Source organism: Camelus dromedarius, chromosome 25 (genome assembly GCF_036321535.1).
Source record: "Camelus dromedarius isolate mCamDro1 chromosome 25, mCamDro1.pat, whole genome shotgun sequence".
Classification (NCBI taxonomy): Eukaryota; Metazoa; Chordata; class Mammalia; order Artiodactyla; family Camelidae; genus Camelus; species Camelus dromedarius.
The window spans coordinates 13,533,364-13,555,334 of record NC_087460.1 but is presented as its reverse complement, the minus strand read 5'-3'; the positions used below and the strand labels follow the sequence as shown (position 1 = coordinate 13,555,334).

The 21,971-nt window shown below is 38.1% G+C and overlaps 1 protein-coding gene across 4 annotated transcripts in view; it reads left to right on the top strand.

Annotated features, from left to right (window-relative positions):
- Positions 1-21,971, top strand: part of ABCC9 (ATP binding cassette subfamily C member 9) — a 107,372-nt gene that overhangs the window by 21,459 nt on the left and 63,942 nt on the right. For all 4 annotated transcript variants that reach the window (XM_031443999.2, XM_010988822.3, XM_031443996.2 and 1 more), the window contains 9 exons: positions 438-632; positions 2,820-2,972; positions 3,508-3,663; positions 4,809-4,943; positions 6,871-7,033; positions 7,439-7,479; positions 8,407-8,549; positions 15,740-15,848; positions 20,394-20,501. In XM_031443999.2, the coding sequence (XP_031299859.2) occupies positions 438-632; positions 2,820-2,972; positions 3,508-3,663; positions 4,809-4,943; positions 6,871-7,033; positions 7,439-7,479; positions 8,407-8,549; positions 15,740-15,848; positions 20,394-20,501 (1,203 nt within the window). The remainder of the gene's footprint in view (positions 1-437; positions 633-2,819; positions 2,973-3,507; positions 3,664-4,808; positions 4,944-6,870; positions 7,034-7,438; positions 7,480-8,406; positions 8,550-15,739; positions 15,849-20,393; positions 20,502-21,971) is intronic.

Below are 21,971 nucleotides of genomic sequence, written 5' to 3'. Positions count from 1 at the left end.
ACGAGACTCAGTAACACTTTTTTTTTTTCAGTTCATTTCTTTATTTTTCTTAAAGTATAACTGATTTACAATATCATATTAATTTCAGGTGTACAGCATTGTGATTCATTATTTTTATAGGTTATACTCCGTTAAAAGTTGTAACAAGACAATGGCTGTAATCCCTGTGCTGTGCAATATATCCTTGTTGCTTATCTATTTTATACATAGTAATTTATATCCCTTAATCCCATACCCCTGTCTTTCCCCTCCCTCTTTCCCTCTCCTCTTTGGAAACCACTAGTTGGTTTTCTGTATCTGAGTAACTCTTATTTTTAAACTTAAAAAATATCAGAAATATCTGAAAGAGTTTCTGTGTTTGTTGAGATTCATTGCTGTTTTAGTTGTTCTATTTTGATTCATCAAGGTTTTTGGGTTTTTTTTTTTTCTTTTTTTAGAAAAAAGTGGCAGATCATCCAAATCGGACTCCGTCTATATGGCTAGCGATGTACAGGGCTTTTGGGCGCCCAATTCTGCTCAGTAGCACGTTTCGTTATCTTGCTGACTTGCTGGGGTTTGCTGGACCTCTCTGTATTTCTGGGATAGTTCAGCGTGTGAATGAAACCCAGAATGGGACAAATAACACAACAGGAGTAAGTCTGTGGTGCTTTTGGAAGGAAAAATATTATTGACAGATTTCTCTGTAATCTTTACTTTTTTCTTAAAAAAAATGCAGTTTTATAAGCAGTTCAGACAGATGTATTTACAGAGAATCGAATGATTTTTAAAAGAAGAAAAAACTCATAATTTTCCTTGTAGAAAAAAATCATTCATTGAATGGATTGGGCCAACAAAATTGTTTCTCAGATTCAGAAACTATAAACATTTAATACGCATTTACTGTGTACTGGAAACTATGCTTGAAACTTTCACATTGATTATTTTATTGGATCTTTGTAACAATCCTGTAAAGAATTTTCATGCATAAGTACAAGAGGGTGGCTGAGTCACTTTCTAAGAGGCTTATGACCAATGCTGTTAGCAATGTGATTTGTAATATGTACTTTTCTCTTTTCCTGTGTAGTAAAAGCCATCACCCTGTTTCACAATGATCAGGGCAAATCACATATTTTTATTAGATATTATGTTACTGTTGAGAGCTATATAGTTTAAGTATTTGCTGTTATACATTTATAATCTTTTATTTTCTGCTCTCAAGAAAGTCTGCATCGTGAACTTCCTAGTTTCTTTTGAAAATAAGAGTTGATTTCCCCAGTTTCACAGATAGAAATCCTTGTCCAGGTGTGTTAGTTTCCTTTTTCTAGTCCTGCAGTTTCATTTCCTGTCCTCTTTCCTTTCCCTGTTAAAATTGTACTCATTTTCAAAGCCTACAGTGAATGATGCCTCCTTGGTGAAGCTTTTTCTGATTGTCCTCATTGGAATTTGACTCCCTTTGGTGTTCTCCAACACATTGTTTACTTTGCGTTGGCACTTTCCAGAAACGCTATTTATAATGAAGCGTGTTATTTATGGATATGCTTATCTTTCTAGGTTGTGAGCTCTTTAAACCGAATGACTCTGAACAGTTCCATTAATGCCCGCAATGCTTAGCCCAGTCCCTTGCATATATTAGCGCTCAATCATTATTGAGGTGAACCATATATTTTCACCATCGAATACATTTTTGTGATAGTCCCTCCTAGCCTAATTACATACAGATATCTAAATTCCACGTAGAATTCCATCATCCCTCTGCCTTACACATATTAACCATGTTTTTAAATAAGTTAGAATATACTACTGTTACAAACAAAAAATAATTTTGTATATGTATAATTTTCAGTGGAATTGTTTAGAACAGATTTTTTAAAACAGTCTTTGAGAATCAGTAGTCAATAAATCTAAATTTAAAACTGCAAAAAAAAATAAGTTTGTGTATTCTTATGATGACTTCAGTCATAATCCTACTAAAACAGTTTTTCATAAGATGTATATTGTCACTGAAAATGTCATGTGAGTGGAATAAATGGCCAAATTATGTATTTTGTAATTTATAGTTTATTTCATTATATCAGTTAAGATATATAAAAGTCAGAAAAAGTCAACTATGTAGAATTTTTTTTAATTAATAAGGCTACTTAAATTGTATTTTTGTCCCATTGGTCTTGCTGACTATCAGTTTTGTAGCTTCTCCTTGTAATTTACAGTCTAAACTAACTTCTATCTTCTTTGATTACTTTCCAGTTTATTAAAGTAGAATATATCTTTGTGGAAAATGTACTCAACTTTTTAAAAATATTAAAATATACCTTCTTCACGGGGAGGGTATAGCTCAAGCAGTAGAGTGCATGCTTAACATGCATGAGGTCCTAGGTTCAATCCCCATTACTTCCTCTAAAAACTAACTAAATAAATAAACCTAATTACCTCCCCCCAAACCCTCCCAAAAGTTAAAAAAAAAAAAAAGTACCTGCTTTCTTAATCAGGCATTTCCAACCATCTTAATGATCAATTTGGGATATTATCCATTGAACTGGTTTGTCTTTGTATCTGTGACCATGATGAGGAAAAGCCAAAACTGCCTTGCTGTGGCTCATTCCATTGCTATATTATAAAGACCTTAAGGGTTTTTTAATTTTTTTAGTTTATTAATTAATTAATTTATTTAATTGAAGGACAGTCAGTTACAATGTGTCAATCTCTGGTGTACAGCATAATGTCCCAGTATATGAAGATATTGAATCTTATATATTTAACAACCATGTATCATATAATAAGTGCAAATTGTATACCAGTATATGAAAAGTTTTTAATGTGTGTCTTTTTTCTGTTGGGATAAGATTTCAGAAACCCTCTCATCGAAGGAATTTCTTGAAAATGCTTACGTTCTCGCCGTTCTTCTCTTCTTGGCTCTGATTCTGCAAAGGACATTTTTGCAGGCTTCCTACTACGTAACCATAGAGACTGGCATTAACCTCCGTGGAGCCCTGCTGGTGTGTACAAGCTTTGGGTGATCTTGGTTTCTTGAAAATGCCACATACCATCCAGTAATAGAAATGGTAGCAGTTTCAGTTCTGTTTGTTTTTTTTTTTTTCCTTTCGTTTTCACTTTGATATTATAACATCAATACTTCTAGAATCTACTTAATAAAAGAAACACAGGGCTAATTCATAAGCCCATTGAATTAAAAAATAACCTTTGTAATAATATGTTAAAATACTTTGAAATCTTGCATTTCTTTATTTCTGCAATATTTGTTCCAGAGACAATGTTTAAAGTTGAATGTATGTTTTGATTATAGTGCCAGAAAAAATAAGCTTTTATTTAGTTAAGGACTGAAAGTAACAATACTAAAATGAAAATAATGGTTGACTTAAGAAGATAACATTATAGGGTTATTTTCCCTTTTCTCAAAAAAATTTTAGAATGCTATTTTTTTCAATGAAAATAAATAAGCAGAGTGTTGATTATTAAGTTTAGAGCTTCAAGTCTATCATTCTTCTTCTTATTCTTCTTCTTTTTTTTTAGGCCATGATATACAATAAAATCCTTCGGCTTTCTACATCTAATTTATCCATGGGTGAGATGACCTTGGGTCAGATCAATAACTTGGTCGCCATTGAAACCAATCAACTCATGTGGTTCTTGTTCCTGTGTCCCAATCTATGGGCTATGCCTGTTCAGGTAGGTCAATATAAGTAAAATTCTTACTTGCAGAGGAAATGAAAAAAAAAAAAGACATCACGGTTTTAAAATTTATTGTTGGATTTTTCATTTTTAATGAAAATCCAAATCAAATCTAAGTGTATGTCATTCACAGTGCTTGGCACAAAGTAAGATTTAAGACGTGCTTTGTTTCATTTCGTCCAAATGTACCAGATCAATGAGGGAGCTGGCTGCATGGTATAACTTAAAGGGTGTCAGAACTCCCAGGCTGCCTCTGAATGACTGCATCATGGGTGACCTGAAAGGAATTTTCATTTTGATTGGAATTCCCAAAGAGCTTAATTGGTTTGGCACTAAACATGGGCCAGTGCTTCTAGAAGGTCACTGTTGAGCTGTTATCGCTGGCATATAGACATGGGTTAAATGCCTTAGCTGCATGGATACAATTCATTAGATGATGTTTTGAGCCATGATAAGCTGAACTACTAGAAAAAAAAAAATCAGGGTAGCAGGGATAAATCCTGAGTTTTTAAAGAAAAAAGAAGACAGTGACAAACCAGGGATAGTAGGTGTAAGTGGTTCAGTCTTGGGTTTGGGAAAACAAATTTAAAAGGAAAGTGAGATAAGATGGAGGTACCAACCTTAGCTTCTCCACAGTTTTAGTTAGTCCTGCCTGCCTTGTCTTCAGCAACATCTGCGGTCATTGAGAAGGCAAAGAGCTTAGATCATTTAGTCCACAAACAACCATCTTGTCCTCTTGCGTTATGGTGCTGGCTCTTACTTTCCATCCTTCCTGCCTTGAAAAGCTAATACAATTCTGAGTAAATTTATGGTGGGTGGCCACATTTTCAAAAAATAAAAAGTGTATCCTTTTAAAAATTTGAAGACCACTTTAGGTCCGAAGCATGGGCACCATTCCGCAGCTCTGTGCAGTAAATCGGTTTGACACCGGTTGTACACATCTTTACACTAAAAATAAATTCTTACTACTTAGCTTTCCCCAGATAAATCATAGTAAAACCCAACTGTCACAATTGAGTTGAGTTCCAAATAAATTTAATATAATAATTAAGAAATATTACAATTTCACTGAAAATATTTCCTTCCATGCCGTGGTCTCCACACCCCTATTCATTTTCCCTTCCCTGTGTTTTCCTCACTAGATCATCATGGGAGTGATTCTGCTCTACAATTTACTTGGATCCAGCGCATTGGTTGGCGCAGCTGTCATTGTACTTCTTGCGCCAATTCAGTACTTTATTGCTACAAAATTGGCAGAGGCTCAGAAGAGCACTCTTGTAAGTAACCTCCTCTGGAAACTATATTAGGAAAATCCAGTAATGCTGCTTTATTTTTAAAATATAAGAAATTAATATATACCACTCAAGATTATTTGGAAATCATTATCGTGCATGTCAGTTCTTAGGCAGCCAATGTGAATTTTTTGTGTTGCACAACAATTTTTTTTAAAGTGGATTTGAAACCCAAGACTTAATGATCTTAGACTCTAAATACCAGAGTCACTGATGTTTTTAAGTGTCATGATGCAATGAGGCCTTGAATCATCTTGTAGGTCACTTACCTACGCTTGCATGAACCAGACAATAACTTACATGTACTTTTGAGTATGTGTACATTGGATGCCAATTATTGACATGGGAGAAATGGATCAAGGAACAGATAAAGGGTCAGATTTGGTGTTCTGAAGTTAAATGTCTCTAGAGTTGGATCAAGCCACGCGATGAACTCTAGGGTTTCACTGAAATATTTCAGTGGCATCCTCTCTTCCCAAGTACGTTCATGGTCAACTTGGCAAGCAAGAAGAAGCCTAATTATTGACCCTTTCTGGCTTCAGTGTGCCATGAAATCATTTCATTTGAGCAAGAATTGGCTTCTTTTAAAGAAATATTTGCAAATAATAAAATTGTTGACAGCATTTTTAGAAATAAAGTTTGATTAAATATAAGCAAGGCTGTCTGTAAATCAGGCTGCCACTGGTGGACGGTTTCCCAAGTTGGTGTTTCCACTGTGACGAGTAAGTTGCATGCCACGCAAGTGGTTTTTATCACTTGTTTTTCTGCTGCCTCTGGCGAGGTTGCTCATTATTTCTGACTGAGCCGTCTCCCCTCTGGACTCCAGGACATGGGTACAGAAAAGTGTGGAAGAGGGACACAAGGAGGGGGCATGACGATCCAACATCTGACTTTCATTTAGCCCTTTATACTATATTCATTCACTCACCGACAGTCATTTGATAGGCAGCTAAGACTCTGAAGAGACAAAATGATAAATAAAATCAGACCATTTGCTGCTTTTGCTTCCTCTTATCTGCCTGTTGCCCCTCTGCAGCTCCTTCTGAGAGCTCACAGGTGACACCATACCTTCGAGTAATTCTGATGTAATATTTGGTGGTGGTGGAAGTTAAAACAGTTGACTAAATGGAGGCTTTTGTATCTGCCACACATCTCCCTCCAGTTAATCCAAGTTGTTAGTAATCAGTTTATCTAACTTAAGCCTTAAACAAGAGCTTATGAAGGAGGAGGTAGAAATCTCTTGAAGTTAAAGATAATGGGCTTGGTTTCAGTAAGTGTCTTATGACAACTCAGTGTGGAGACGCACAACACTGTACCCTCACATTCCCAAATCAGAAGCACGTGAACTTGAAGTTCATTGTTTCTCTTCTCCTAAACGTGAGTGATCGTGTGGAGGGGAGAATGAAGTGACTTAGATATTAGAGTCACTGAAAGCCTCTTCATCATGTCCCCAAAGGTCTGTCTGTACTCTCTGTAGCTATTATTCAAGGAAGTCATGTGAAACTTAAGAAACTGCTTTTATTTAAACCAAAGCAACAGAGACACATAATTTTTTTAGGTGGAAAGAAATTTGAGGCCATCTCATTCAACTCTCTCTCTCTTTCTTTTTCTTTTTCTTTTTCTTTATTTTTGATGGAGTCCTGGGTTCAGTCCCCAGGACCTCATGCATGCTAAGCACATGCTCTACCAGTTGAGCTATAACCTTCTCCTGCACCCTGCCTCCCCCATTCAACTCTTCATTTTAATGTTGGAGACAGAGGCACAGAGAGTTTAACTACCTCTCCCTGGAATCTCACAGAACCAAGCAGAAATCAGAGTTTGAGTTCCCTCAATCCCTCTCCAGTACCTGGTCTTGCCTCTTAGATTCACTTGGATGTAGCTTACGTTGTTTTTTTATTCTTCTCTTTTATAGGATTATTCCACTGAGAGACTGAAGAAAACGAATGAAATACTGAAAGGCATCAAACTTCTAAAGTTGTATGCCTGGGAGCACATCTTTTGCAAGAGCGTGGAAGAAACAAGAATGAAAGAACTATCCAGCCTCAAAACCTTTGCTCTTTATACATCACTCTCCAGTAAGTTGCTGTTGTTCAGAGGACCGTCAGAAAACACGTTACTTTAATGGACCAAACAAAATCTAGACTGCAAATACTCTGAAAAACGCACATTTGTTAAATTCTAAAAACATATGTCATTAAAGGATTATTTAGCTAAATTTTACTCTTTATAACATTTCATAAGAAATAATTTTTCAATAAAGAGAAATATTTTCTGAATAAGACTAGGGGATGCAAGCTCTCACAGCAGTAAACCAGAAAATACCAACTGGGAAATATTTATGGAATCAAGACGAAATGTTATTTAATGCACTTGGTCCTTCTTGTCTTCAGGGAAAGTTAAAGCAATAATAGATGTTGATTAAAGTTACTGAAAATGTTGCACAGTTCACTGAAACTAATGTAACTGATTTCTTTCCACAGTCTTCATGAATGCAGCAATACCCATAGCAGCCGTTCTTGCTGTAAGACACTTTTTTCTTACCTTTAGAAATGGAGCCAAGTCAGTGTTTAGAAATAAGTTAGGGACAAGAATGTGTGGGTGGTCATATACATCATCCCGCTGCGGCCAGTCTTCTCTTTGCTGTTTCCATTGCGATGGTTCTAATCCTGGGTTTCTCAAGCGTGGTGCTGTGGTCATTCTGGCCCTAGTAATTACTTCTTTGTTGTAAGAACCCATCCTCTGCATTAAGATGTCTAGCTAGCAGCATCTCTGACTTCTACTTGTTAGATGTCATGTGTACGCTTCAGTTATGACCATCAGTGATATCCCGAGACACTGATAAATGTGCCCTGGGGAGCCAGATTGAGATTGAAAATTTATTGTCCTAACCTCCAGGGCCCAGTGCCCAGACATTCTTACAACAGGATGATGCTAGATCAACAACCCAAAAATGTTAAATAATTCCGTTAGTTTTCAAATGAAAATGACAAACTGAGGAATCAGTATTCTATTCAGAAATGTAAAAAAGTCTGCCTTAGATACCAATGTTGGTAATGTTAGGAAAGAGCTCCCTGAGGGGCCCTAAAACAACGGAACATTCCTTTTTTTCGTCTCTGAAAATTAAGCATTGGTTGGAAAGAGCCTGACCAGTTGTGAAGAACACTGGATTCTCTTTCGGTTATTCCCCTCACTCAGAAATTTGACATGACTTAGTCAGTCTTCTCGTCTGTCAATAGAATCTATTTTGCCCTTCTCACCAGTTTACTGCTAGAATGAATGTAGACCAATAGCAAGTATTTTTCTTTGGGAGACATTTGGGTGAAGTAGTTCTTTTCATAGTGGCAGTAGACATATTGGCAGAGCAGGCTACGTTAGGTTTGTAACATTGAATGTGAGCATTTGTGAAACTGTCTCCAGCTTTCTCTAAAGAAACTTTTGCTCCGCACAGACGTTTGTGACCCACGCGTACGCCAGCGGGAACAATCTGAAACCGGCGGAGGCTTTTGCCTCACTGTCTCTCTTCCACATCCTGGTCACTCCCCTCTTCCTGCTCTCCACGGTGGTCAGATTTGCAGTCAAAGCCATCATCAGGTATGCGCTCGAATGTTGGGGGTCCTTTGCTTGATTATAGAAATCTGCATGCTCCTGGCAGTAACTTAGAAAAGTGTAAAATGAACATCAAAATCACTACCCAGAGATAACTTGTCATCACAGATAACTGGTCAAAATTTTGGTATGCTACCTTTCAGTCTTTTTTTATTCCATATAAAAATAATTATTTCAAAATAAAATTTGTGATTTTTTTGTTTTTTGTTTTTTCTTTTCCCCTCATTAAGACTCTAATGCATGATGTTTACTGGTTACATGAAGTTCCATTGTCTGGAGGTATTCGAACGCATTTACTGGTTACTTCCTTATCGCGCATTTGGAACATTTCTATTTTTACCTTAACATAAATAATGTAAATAACATTTTATCTTTAAACGCTTCTCTGATCTCTTTCTAAAGTCAGGCTTCTAGAAGTGGCGATACTTGTTCTGATCGTATGCATCTTTTTGAGGTCCTTGATGATTATAGCTAGGTTGCTTTCCATTGAAAGAGTGGTGAGTCAAAAGGTGTACACATTTTTCGAATTTTTTTTCATGAATATAGCCATAATGTTTTCCAGCAAAGCTGTGCTAGTTGATATTTTTACCAACAGTGATGGAGGACGTTCACATCAATACGTATTTTCTGTTTTGATTTTAATTTGGGGGGAGGGGAAGAAGAGATAATTAGGTATATTTACTCTTTATTTTATTAGAGATACTGGGGATTGAACCCAGGACCTCATACATGCTAAACACACGGTCTACCTCTGAGCGATAGCCTCCCACCTTGTTTTAATTTCAGTTTAATTTGGAAAAAAAAAGAAAGACTCAGGCTCACAGTCTCTGGAAATGGAAAGATTCTGCCAAACTGAATGCAGTGTTTTGTTCATTTTAAGTGCACTCCTACAGTGTTTCTAACCCATGTAGACGTCATCTCAGACTCACAATTTCCCACAGTGCACAGTTCTAAAAATAGATGTGCTCTGATGATGACCACCATTTTTACTTGTATTATGTAATAAATGTTAGCAAAATATACTACGCTACACTGTATGTAACATAGCTTACTATGTATGAGTCTATACTGTAAATAAGGTGATCTTAAAGTAGTACTTTGCTTTTTGCTATAAGATCTTATAAACCTTACAAGACCTCAGCATGTATGATAAATAGTCATTGTCATATTTAATATTAGGCCTTTGAAAGAAATGCCAAGATGTTGCGATACTGAAAGAAAATTGGAAAATTGAGGCCTTAAATATACCAACTATGGTGTTACCCTTGATAGCAATGGAGAGCATCTCTTGTAAGATCTTTTAAAATGAGGTAACTTTCCCAATGTCTACGGATTACTGAGAAAACTGGTATTTAATATTCAAAATATCAGAATCTCCAGCTTTAGACAACAGTTTATATTGGCTTCACATTGACTTAATACCAAATGTCATTAAAATGCGTATACCTTCTCTTATTATAAACCAAGTTCTGATTGGTTACAATAATATCGTAGCACGCCAAACAATCCTAATCTGTCAGATTTGTTGTTAGGAACCAATTCTGGAGCTGTTAAGAGTTTAAAGCTCAGGGCCTCTGGCCTCGTCTGCCCTCATTTTCTTTTCTTATCGCTCTGCCTCCTGAAACACTGGTACGGATCGGTGACTGATTTCCGTAGCATCACTTCCAAATTAGGCAGTGCTCTGGAAGGGAAGCTACTTCAAACAATAAAACTGATAAATGGTCAAGAGTCTGCTATTTTGGTTCTTATTTTCATTTCTCTGATGGCTACAAGTGGAGATATAGGTGAGCATAGATAACTGCTCTCAAATCAGGAGGTTACCAAGCACCAGAAGGATTTTAAGAGTTGCTATGAAAAAAAATCAATAAATGAGGGCTGTGGGTGTCTCCCAAGTCCATAGTAGACAATCCCGCTGTAGTAAACCCTAGTAAAGTTGAGGGTGGGTTATAATCCTTGTAAATTTCTGCCCAGCATTCTCTTTTCTGTACGTTCCAGGGGAAAGGCATTTGCCAGTTTGATAAAGACCAGTCTGTTTTCAGGGCTCAGCTCCAGATTTCCCAAGCCATAGGCCAAATAGAATCAGCTTATAAAAACTTGCTTCTCTAAAATGAATCTCAGTGGTTGACTTGTGGGTCCCACGGAGATGACCTGTCAGCAGAAGCCAGTCCTTCTTCCCACTGTGTGCTGGTTCTGGGAACCCAAAGGAGCGTTTTCCCAGTGTTGACTGGACTTGGAACTTTCTTCTGTGCCTGGGAACCCGTGACCAGTCTTGGATGCCAGTTGGCCCACAGCGAGTCGAGCAGCCTGTTTATAATCGGGGACTTTGGTTAGCAGATTTTGAAACCTCCTCCTCAAGACTGTGGAAGTCATAAGTTCTTTGCTATACTCTGAAATGCATTCAGAAATGTGGTGGGTTAGAATGGGGTGCAGTGTATTCCCAAACTTGTATTACCTGTGCATATGAGAGACTTGGAAACTTTGCTACTGTAGGAAAATTCCATGCCGTGTAAAATTCTCGACTTGGAGAAAACTGTATGCTTTCTTTGAAACATGTCTAGCTTGTTAGACAAAATTATCTTCATGGTGCTCAGTGAGTGGGACGCCACATATATATCATAAAACGGTAGAAAGAGGAAGTTAGAACTCAGGTTATCTCCTCATAACCCCAGCTCCCCACATCAATTGAGTGGACATTTTATGATGTTGTTTTCCAGTCTCCATTTGCAAAACAGAGGGAAGAAATGAAGAAAAGTCACTATTTTCTAAAATCTTAAATAGTTGAAGAAGAGTTACTGTTTTCAGGATGCTTGCCTCGCTTCTGCTCTTTCCTTTACTTGTAAGAAAATAATTTATGTGTTTTGCTTTTCTGCAGGAAAATGTAAGTTGCTCTGTTGTAGCCTTTCTAAATAATTTGAGTTTAGGTTCCTGGTATTTGATATACAATGCAGTGTCTATGTCCAAAGGTGCTATTTGCCAAGGAAAAAATGTGTAAAATGAATCCTTCGCTTTGCTGGAAGATAACTTGTGTCCTTTCTCTCATGTACCTCCCAAAGGAACATACACTTGGCTAGTCTACTGTGATTACCTTCAATCAAATAAATTGTTACTGATGTTTATCAGAGAGCGTGCTCACACGTTGACTTGGAGAGCACGCTCACACATTGATTTGGTCCCCATTTACGAAAATTTCATGGTTCCCACAAGAAAAGCTCATAGCTGCCAGCTGCAAAATCAGTTATTCCCAGTAAACATAGCACCTGTCCAAAGTAGTCAAGCTGTGTATCAACACCCTACGTGAAATGTGAGAAGTGAAAAAGTAACATGGGTAACCGAAACATTACATACTTTTATGAATTACCTGAACAAATGAGAAGTTAGTAAAATATTGAACGATAAAGGTGATGGAGGCGGGGTAGGAAATTGGTTGGTATCAAATATACCTGCTTTCAAATCTTGGCACAACCTTGGGATGAATACTCATTGTTCAGCCATGATCATATTACTTGGTGCCTGCATAGCTCAGCGTCCTGACTTATCAGATGAGCACAGTAAACGAGCAAATACATGCAAAGTGCCCTGCACGTTGCCTAAATATGTTAGATATTTAACAACTCTCTATTTTAGTACTTTAGCACCATTTTACTAAACTCCATTTCACACTTCAGAGAGATGTATTCTGTGGGTCTACGTTCTTTTATTAAGCACTTCAGATACCTTGCTAGGCACTGGGGATGGCAGTGATGAGAGGTGGAGTGAACTCCACAGGAGGGGGTGGGCGGGATAGCTCAGGGCTTGAGCACGGGATTAGCATGCACGAGGTGCTGGGTTTAGTCCCCAGTGTCTCCGTTAAGGGAGAAAAAGGAAATTCACAGAAGACCACAGTCTGACTGGGGAGACTGGGAAGGAAAACGAATTACAACGTGATGTGTTATGTACGCAACACAGCGCTCTACACCCAATGCCATATATGGGCCACATATGAGACTCACTGAAGCTTATAGAGAAGGAAGACAGTCCTGTCAGTCAAGGTGTAAAGGAGGCAGGAACTCCTTCCTAGGATCTTAAAGAATAGGTAGGACTTGGTCAGTTGAAGAAGAGAAAGCACGTTCTACATGAGGGAGCAACATATGTGATGGGAAGAGGTGAGCAAGGTGAGAGATCTTGGTACCTTCCGGGGACTAAAGGTAATTGCATGTAGCTGGAGAAAGGTCCTGATGTGGGAAGCATCAAGGGATGAAGCTGAGGATGCCGAAGGGCACAGGGGTGCAGGGGCCATTTGTTATTTTAAGGAGAGGCCTGTTGTATGTACAGATTTGCATTTTTAAAATACAACCCTGGCAGCGTGGTGGAAATTACTTCACCCTTGGTCACGATTCATGCATTTTCCATATTTGTTTTGCCTCTATGATTTCTGAAAGGCCCTTGTGTGAACAGGAAATGCTTTTGGTATTACCTATTTATTCGTTCACCAGACACTGCTTGAGGAATTGCTATGTTATATTTTTGGCACTGGGCTAGATTCTTAAAATCTTCACTTTTAAGGAGTTCACAGTCTAGTGGGAGAGATAGACATAACAAAACAAACAAGATAGCAGTGCAGGGGACCCCTGGCCAGAAAGCCTGGAATAACATGGTCAGGAGAAGGGTGCTGGAGGGGGAGTTTCAGAAAAGTGCTTGTGTTGGGTCCTCTGATGTTCACTGTAATTGGAGTTCCAGAATGGGATGTTACGAAGAGGAAAGAAAGTTCTCCTCATGCTTTTGGGAACCTTCACTGTCCTGATATTCAGCTAGAATGGGGCTCATTAATTCATTAATTCCTTAAAAGCTTCAGTAAGGTTTGTGTGTGTGTGCTGGGAAAGCGAAATGGAGAATTGAATCCACCGACTTTACTTATGTCTGAATCATTGGTTTATTCCTTGTTTGACGTGTTCAACAAACAGTTATTACATCCACTGAGTAATTTGTGCCCGGAGCTGCTGGACTTAGCATTTCAAAGGCAAATGAACTTGGCCCCGTACTGTCCTTTGTGTGCAGACATACAGCGTGAGATGATTTAAATGGAATCCCTTTGATTGACAAAGCTGTGCTCCTTAAACTCCAGTCTCTTCAAAACATTAGAACACAATGACAATTGAAGTCTATAAAAGTAAAGAGGGAATACGGCCATTTAAGATGAATTAATGCCACTTTGTAAGGCGTTTCTAACACTGTCTTTCAAGTCTTTATGGTCAGGCTTTACTGACAAAGACTCAGAGAGTACAAAACCCGAAACTCTTTCTTTTTTTGGTTCTGAAATTACTTTTTAAATTGCAGTAAAATATACATAATGTAATATTTCTCATTGAAGCCACTTTAAGTGTACAGTTCTGTGGCATTAAGTACATTCATATTGTTGTGCAAACGTTACCACAATCCGTCTCCAGAAATTTTTCGTCTTCTCAATCTGAAATTCTAGACTTATTAAACAATCACTCCCCTTTTATCCCTCCTCCCAGACCCTGGTGACTGCCATTGACTTTTTGTCTCTATGAATTTGAGTATTTTAGCTACCTTATATAAGTGGAATTACACAATTTTTGGTTTTTGTGTTCCTGGCCTGTTTAGCATAATGCTTTCAAGGTTCATCTGTGCTGTCATAACTCCAATATATTTAAGTGAGTCAGGAGTTCTAGAACCACGGTGCAGCCGCTGTGGAAAACAGTATGACAGATACTCAAAAAACTAAATATAGAATTACCATACAATCTAACAATTCCACTCTGGGTGTGTACCCCAAAGACAGAGAAGCAGGGACTTGAATAGATATTTGTACACCCATGTTCATAGCAGCGTTATTCACAATAGTCAAAAAGTGGAGCAACCCAAATGTCCATCAACCAACGAATAAACAAAATGTAGCACATATTTCCAATGGAATATTATTCAGCTAAAGCGTTCCTTGAACAATGATTTCTTTTAGTGGAATCTAAAAAATACAAAAAAAATTAGTAAATATAACAAAAAAGAAGCAGACTCACAATTATAGAGAACAAACTATTGGTTACCAGTGGGGAGACGGAAGGGGGTGGGGCAACATAGGGGTAAGGGACTAAGAGATACAAACCATTATGCATAAAATAAGCTACAAACTTATACTGTACAACACAGGGAATATAGCTAACATTTTATAAATGTGAATGGAGTATAACCTCTAAAAATAATGAATCACTGTATTGTACACCCATAACTTATAATATTGTACATTAACTATACTTCAATAAAAATTATTTTTTAGTTTCTTGTAAATGGAATTTAGAAGCTAATAGACCGCCCTGGTGGATTTTCTCTACCTTTATGTTTCCAAAGAAAGGAAACAGTTTCTGTAGCATACAAGGCTAAAAGGCTTAAAGTTCATAGGCAACAGACTCAATTAAATTTACTTTTCTTCATTTTATTAGTCTGCCACAAAAACAATGCAGACCTACCTGGAGGTCCTTAGCTTGGCTACAAACTCAAATGAAAAATAAAGAAATCTTTTATTTCAAATGTGTATTTTTCAGTTCCCTACCGACGGCAATCCTTCCTCTGTAGGATTGATGCAAGATTCTAGGGGGTCCTCCCCCCACCAGGTTGAGAAAAGATGTCCTGTATATACAGTGGTGCTCAAGCAAGATAGCGTGGTGGGCATGGACCCCAGATCTGTGCGTTGGGTGCGACAGGCTTGTAGGCAGTTTGCTTAACTTCTCTGTACCTTATTTCCCCTCATTTGTAAAATTAGAGTAATGAGAGTACTTCCTTCTTTGGTATTATTATTTTTAAGCATGCTGTTTTAAGTTCCTCTCCAATTCTGTCTTTGACAAGAAACACAATTGCAAAAAAAAAAAAAAAAAAAAAAAAACCCCAAATAAAACAACAAAAGAGATTTGGCTGAATTTGGGGCAACCAATTGATTCTGGTTTTTCTGAGATATTTTTCTACTGAGATTTTTTTCTACTGAGATTTTTCTACTCCCCTGGTCCCAGGAGCCCATCAGTCTGGGCGTCCTAGCTGAATCCCTTGCTGGTTTTGAGAAATGACTCAGAGGTGGCTTGCTCAATCTGGTAACAAATGGGGGTAAAGTTTGTTTGTTTAGGTAGAACTTTGTTGGTGGCCGTGGTTTTGTTTCTGACCCTTTTGTGTTTGTTTGCCTTTTGCAGTGTTCAAAAGCTGAATGAGTTTCTCTTAAGTGATGAGATTGGCGAGGACAGCTGGCGGACTGGGGAAGGCTCTCTTCCCTTTGAGTCCTGTAAGAAGCACACTGGAGTTGTAAGTGCTCTTTCGTGTTACAGGAGATATGAATAGGAAACAGTCTGGAGAATGGATGATTTTAAATGAGTGCAATTAGATGAAATTGTAAGCTTTATTTTTAACCCATATGAAGAAAAAATGCCACCTGCTTCTACAACAAACCTCACAAGTAAAAATCAATAAACAAATGTATAAGGCTTGTCTTTATAAATCATCAAAGGATTGTCCCAAGAGGGACAGCCTGCATCTAATTCAAAAGGGGTTGTCTACTCCAAGCTTTATGTAAAAATAATACAAAGCAAGCTTACAACTCCTGTACCATATTCTTTTAATACCTTTAGCTGCATTACACTTCTTAGTTTAAAAAGTGCTTTTTGACACATTATGTCTTTTGAGTCATCTGCACTGTTGCATTTCACAACCTATTTTTATTTTCTGGATGAATATATTGAGTTTACATGTTGTGTGGTTTGAATAGAGTCATAAGACTAGTGAGTGGCAGAATCAGAATTAAAACCTGAGTCTTGTAACTCCTGAAACCAGTTTGTTCATCCATACACAAATACTTACTCAGTATCTATATAAAGTCTGGAAGCACAGTCAGTATTAATTGTCATGTGTTGCATGGAATATGATATGTATTGTGCACTTGCCTGTGTTTCTAGGCTTACCAGCTACCCTGTGTTTTGTGCTAAGACCTAGGGATGTAGCTATGAATAAGGCAGACAAGCTCTTTCTTGTCACAGAGTTTGCTTTCTTGAGACGGAAGTCAGATGATAAACAAGTAAAAAGATGAGGTCATTTCCCTGTGAGAAGAAAAAAAAAGGAGGGTGTTAGAGAGTGACTGGGATGCCCAAAGCAAGGTGGTCCTTTCCCAGAAGGCCCCTCAGAAGAGCTGGCATTGGAGCTGAGATCTGAACGAAAAGTAGGTACCAGTTCTGCAAAGACCTAGAAAGAGGGTCAGATCATTTCAGGCAGAGAACTAGCAGATGCAAAGACCATGAGGTGGAAATTTATTTGGTGTGTTCAAGCAACAGCAAAGCTTTCTGGCTGAAGCCTTGTAAAGAAGGGAGAGTTAAGATGCGGTCAGGACAAGGATTGAGGGTCCTGTAAACCATGGAAAGAGTTGGATTTTATTGGCACACCATAGGAGACCATTGGAGGGTTTTAAATAGGGACTAATATAATTTTGTTTGTATTTTTAAAGGATCCCTTTGGCTACTGGGTGGAGAGTCATCAGTGGGGACAAGAGCAGAACAGATAGATCAGTAAAAAGGTCGTTATAGTAACAGGGAAGAAATGGCGATGGTTAGCGTGAGTTTTTGTTACAGTTGCAGTGAACCTTGTGAGGAAGTAATCAAATTCAGTGTTCATTTTGTAGGTTGAGCTGATGAAGACTTGCTGATAGATTGAATGGAGGGGATGAGGGAGAAAGAAGACAAGGTTGAATCCTAGGTTATTGGCTTGACAACTGGCTCATAGATAGTGGGGTCAGTAACTATAACAGGGAGGCTAAGAAATGAGTAGGTTGGTGTTGAGGTGGAGTCAAGAGGTATATTTTGCACATGATAATTTTGAGATATTATTGACATCCAAGAAGAGAAGTCACCATTGGAGATGCAAATTTAAGAGCCATTGGTCATTAGATAATATTCAGAATAATGGGACTGGATTACACTACTTTCTTGAGAGCTGTGTCTGAAAAATTACAAAGAAACTCTTTAAAATTCATATGTGTATTTTATAACAGTAAAGAAAAGTTATCCTAAAGTGGGTCACGTTGTAAGTTAATAGTAGCTATTCAGGTTACCACTGGAGAAAAACGTGAATATATTTACCATTTATGTAACCCAACAAAAATGCACGTGCAGTCCCTGGAATTGACCGAGGCTTGGAAAGCCTTTACCAGAAAGTCAATCTATATTAAATTTTTCTTCACATTGTGTTTCAAAGTGCTAAAAATAGTTAAGACAAGCACTTGGCTGTGTTTAGACTTGCTGCTTTCTTCTGCTTTTCTGTGTTTTTTTTTTAATCTCTGTCAAGTTATTTTGTGGAGTAGGTGTGATTCTTGTCTGCAAAGAAACTCCCACCTATGCTCGTAGACACCAAAGTTATCAAGCCTGAAAATGCTCCTATGCTATCGTGTGGATGCAGACACCAAGTCAGGACCACATCCTCGAGTGCCCACACTCCGAGGCAGCATTTGATTAGAACCAGCCTTGTTGCACTTTGGATGATAGGAGATTACCAAAGAACCTATTAGATCATCTTGCAGAGAGGCGGGGTTGCGCAGAATGTGGTAACCTCAGGAGAAGGGGATATAGGAGGTCAAGTTTGAGGAGCTAGGGAACTCTGAAGAATAGATGAGGGACAGAAGGAAAATGGAATTGAGCAAAAGTTAGAAGGGAAGAAGAATCTCCTTCAGATGCCTCTAACATCTTCAGGGTTATTGAAACCAGACTGGACTTCTGATGTCTTTCGCGGCCGTTCATCACAGCTAATGGGCCAGACCACAAATGACAAACTTTTAAGAACGGAGAGAAAAAAGCCATGTGTTTGAAAATAACACTAATGGAAACTCCTTCTCGAGAGCGCTTAAGATGCTATGTATTCTGTGAAAGCTTAGAGTTAAGTGGTTTTGGCTGCAGAATCTCCATGGAGAATTAGTGACATTCTAGAGCCAGAGTCTCTTCAAATTACATCTGTGAAACTCCGACTCAACTCTCTGTCAACACATCTCCTCTTCCCAGCCTCTCCTTAGTTTTGTGAAGAACATGAAGTCATTCCTTTTGGACCTCTGGGGGCAATATTACTACAGAAGTAAAAACTCTAGAAGACAGGGACTACACGTATGGGTAGAGACCTGTCTTGGGTGGGAAATATACTGAGCTTAAGGGCTAGTGATTTTATACATCACCTCTTGTAAAGCACTTCCCAGGGTCATCTGTGAGGACCATGAGAAGGAAAACAAAGTAAAATAAAATTCATGAGCACACCCTCTTTTTCTCTTTTAAATTTAAAATGCATGAAGGTTCAATACTCAGTACCTTTGTTACAAATAAATATTTAATTACCCCCCCCCCAAAAAGACAAACAATAAAATGCATTAGGTATTTTCTGTCGGACAGAATCACTGCTGGCACTCCCTAGTGGCTTTCCAATCGGTGGGTTGATTTGCACGTAGTCTAGCATTGTGCTGTTGGATGGTTTGATAGTCTGTTGACACACTAGCTGATGTAAATTGGACAGCATTGTCTTGTTTGGATTAACTCACTGATTATTTGAAGCCACTCCTAATTCCCATAATAGAACTCAGTGGGGTCATCAAAAAGCTAAACCTGCAATTTCAAGCCAAAAAAAGTTTCACAATTCTAGAATCCTTTGCTTTTATAGGTAACTTAACAGTTGAACAATGTGCTGTTACCAACAAGGTCCTACTGCAGAGCACAGGGAACTATATCCAATAACTTGTAATAACTGATCATGAAACATATATATATATTTTATATACATAGTCTATGCTGTACACCAGAGACTAACACAACATTGTAAGTCAACTACACTTCAATAAAAAATAAACTGTATTACTATTTGGCTTTCCTAATCTCTAGAAGGTTTTTAAGTAAGAGATAATTATTTATGTTGAAATACTTGCTTACTAGATTTTTGGACAAATTGTGAGCTTATATATTTTCCTAAATTAGAGTTTGACAGAGCTGGATTTTCTACCTTAATCATTTATCTCTGTGAAATTGAACTCAAAATTAGAGAATAACAGATTTCTGGTTATGACCCCATTCGAGTTCATTTTATGTAGATGAAGATTATTCAGCCTTAGCTGGCATCCTCTTTATTGTGGATGTTTTGCCCTTTGACTGAGAACATTCAGGAAAGACTAGATCATTCTACAGTGTTTATGGATCTCCTTATGAAATAATATATATGTTTGGGGAAACAAATCCTAGATCTGTATGTTTTTTCTCACTCCACAATGGTTCTTCGGGGGACGTGTAGCCCAATCTGATTTATGTGAGTTCATCAGATTCAGAATCCTCATGAGTCAGAGGATTGACCAAAAATGGACTGTTGGAACTTTTACGAGCCTGATGGTGTAACAAGTAGATTCTAGTCTAACCTGAGTTAGCTTGCTTGCCTTTGCCATGGCACAGTTTGTTGTGTGTGTGTGTGTGTTTTTTAATCACATGAGTATGTCCATCCAGATAGCTGGAGAAAGACTATCCAAAGTCCAGTTTAACTTCCATCATTTACAAGTATCGCATCTTCATATTTTCATTTTTCTTTAAAGGTTTGTGAATTAGGTTTAAAATGATAGCTTAACACCTTTCATTATCATTTGCTTTTTTTTATTGTCATTTTTTTTTGTAAGAGGAAGCCACAGAAATAATTAAAATATGACATGTACTTTACTTGTTTCTTTTTCTTGGAATTCAAGTGGAGAAGTAGCATTGGGACTTAATGTTCAGTAAAACCTCAGATGTTTTTTGTTTGTTTTTTTTTTTTTCATAAAGTTTCAACTTGTGTTCTTTTCCATTTGGAATGCAGCAGCCAAAAACTATAAACAGGAAGCAGCCTGGAAGATATCACCTGGACAGCTATGAGCAATCAACGCGACGTCTACGTCCCGTAGAGACTGAGGATATTGCAATAAAGGTTCTTTTATTTCTGAAATTCTTACATGAATGTTACTGTTTTATGGTGAAGTTCCGCCAAAATGTCTTCCATCATGTCTTTAAAGTCACTTTAGAGTAGTCACTAATCTTCATAACATTTTCAAAAATATTTCGATGAGTTTATAATTCTCGGCGCTTCCTTGCCTCTCAACCACAGTTTCACTCCAGGAATATGTTTTAAAAACTGGAGAATGAACCTGTCTTCTGAATCCACGTTAGCTCATCTCCAGCGTATTTTCTCTCGTACTGTCATATTGATCTACCAAGTACATTCATTTATAGAGAACCCCAATATTATAAATCCAGTTTTTTAAGGAAATAAATTAGGTAGCTATTATCTTCAACCAGGAAAGGCTTAGACCAGGGTTACATGCATCCACCCAGCTTCCAGACTCTGCCTTGGACTAATCTCAGTTTCAGCCTCTTGTATCCTCCCCAAGCCTGTGTGCTTCGTAGGACAGGCCACCACGGGAACGCAGGCTGAGGACTGAGATTTGGGATCAGCCCCAGAGAGGGGTCAGGGCTGTGCCAGGACTGGAAGAGATGCCTGCAGCAGTCAAAGGCCTCTGGACCTCGGAGCCACCAGGGTCCTGGAAACTAGCCATTTAGAAAGCAAGGCGCACAGGCTGCTGGAGCCACTCAACTCCCTGCCCCGCGCAGCCAGTGGGAGAGGGAGGGATGCTCAGCGGGGTGTGCAGTAGAGCCAAGAGCCACGCTGAATTATTCTCTCTCTCCTGTTGCCTGACGCAGTACCTGCCCCACAGTAGGCTCTCTGTAACTGGAGCAGATGTGTTACTGGATGGAATAAGCTAATGCCCGCCCTACCTTTGCCACTAATTTGTTGTGTGATTTTTGGGCAAACTGCCTCTCTAAGCCACAGTTTGCCCCTCTTGAGGTGGGAATACCATTTAATATGGTTGTTTTGAGGATAAAACGCGTGTCACCTGTGAATTTTAAAGGGCCGTAGTGATTCTTAACCTTGGTTGTATACATTAGAATCACCTAGAGAGCCTTATTTTTTTAATTTATTTTTTATTGCGTTTATTTATTTTAATTTTGTGTTTTTATTTGTAATTTATTATTTATTTTTTATTTATCTTGAACACAGCTTTAGTAGTTCCCTGGACAATCGCAATGTGCCAGCAGGGTATGAGCCGCTAAGCTATGCAAAAGTAACTAATGAGAGACCAGAAAGGGTCTGCTATGCTGCCAATTCGCAAAGATGCCTGGAAAACAGAGAATATATTAGTGACTTTAAAAAAAAAGCCAGTTTTTTAATTGACATTTTCTATTCAATAGAATAGGAGCCTAAAAATATATTATATCTTTTCCATGTGCCTTATTCAATTTATTGTCATTTCAAATGGAAAAAGGGGAGGTTCTCATGATTTTTTCCCCCCAGAATTGACCCTTCATGCACCAGAACCCCTACAAAAACCAAAAATACCCC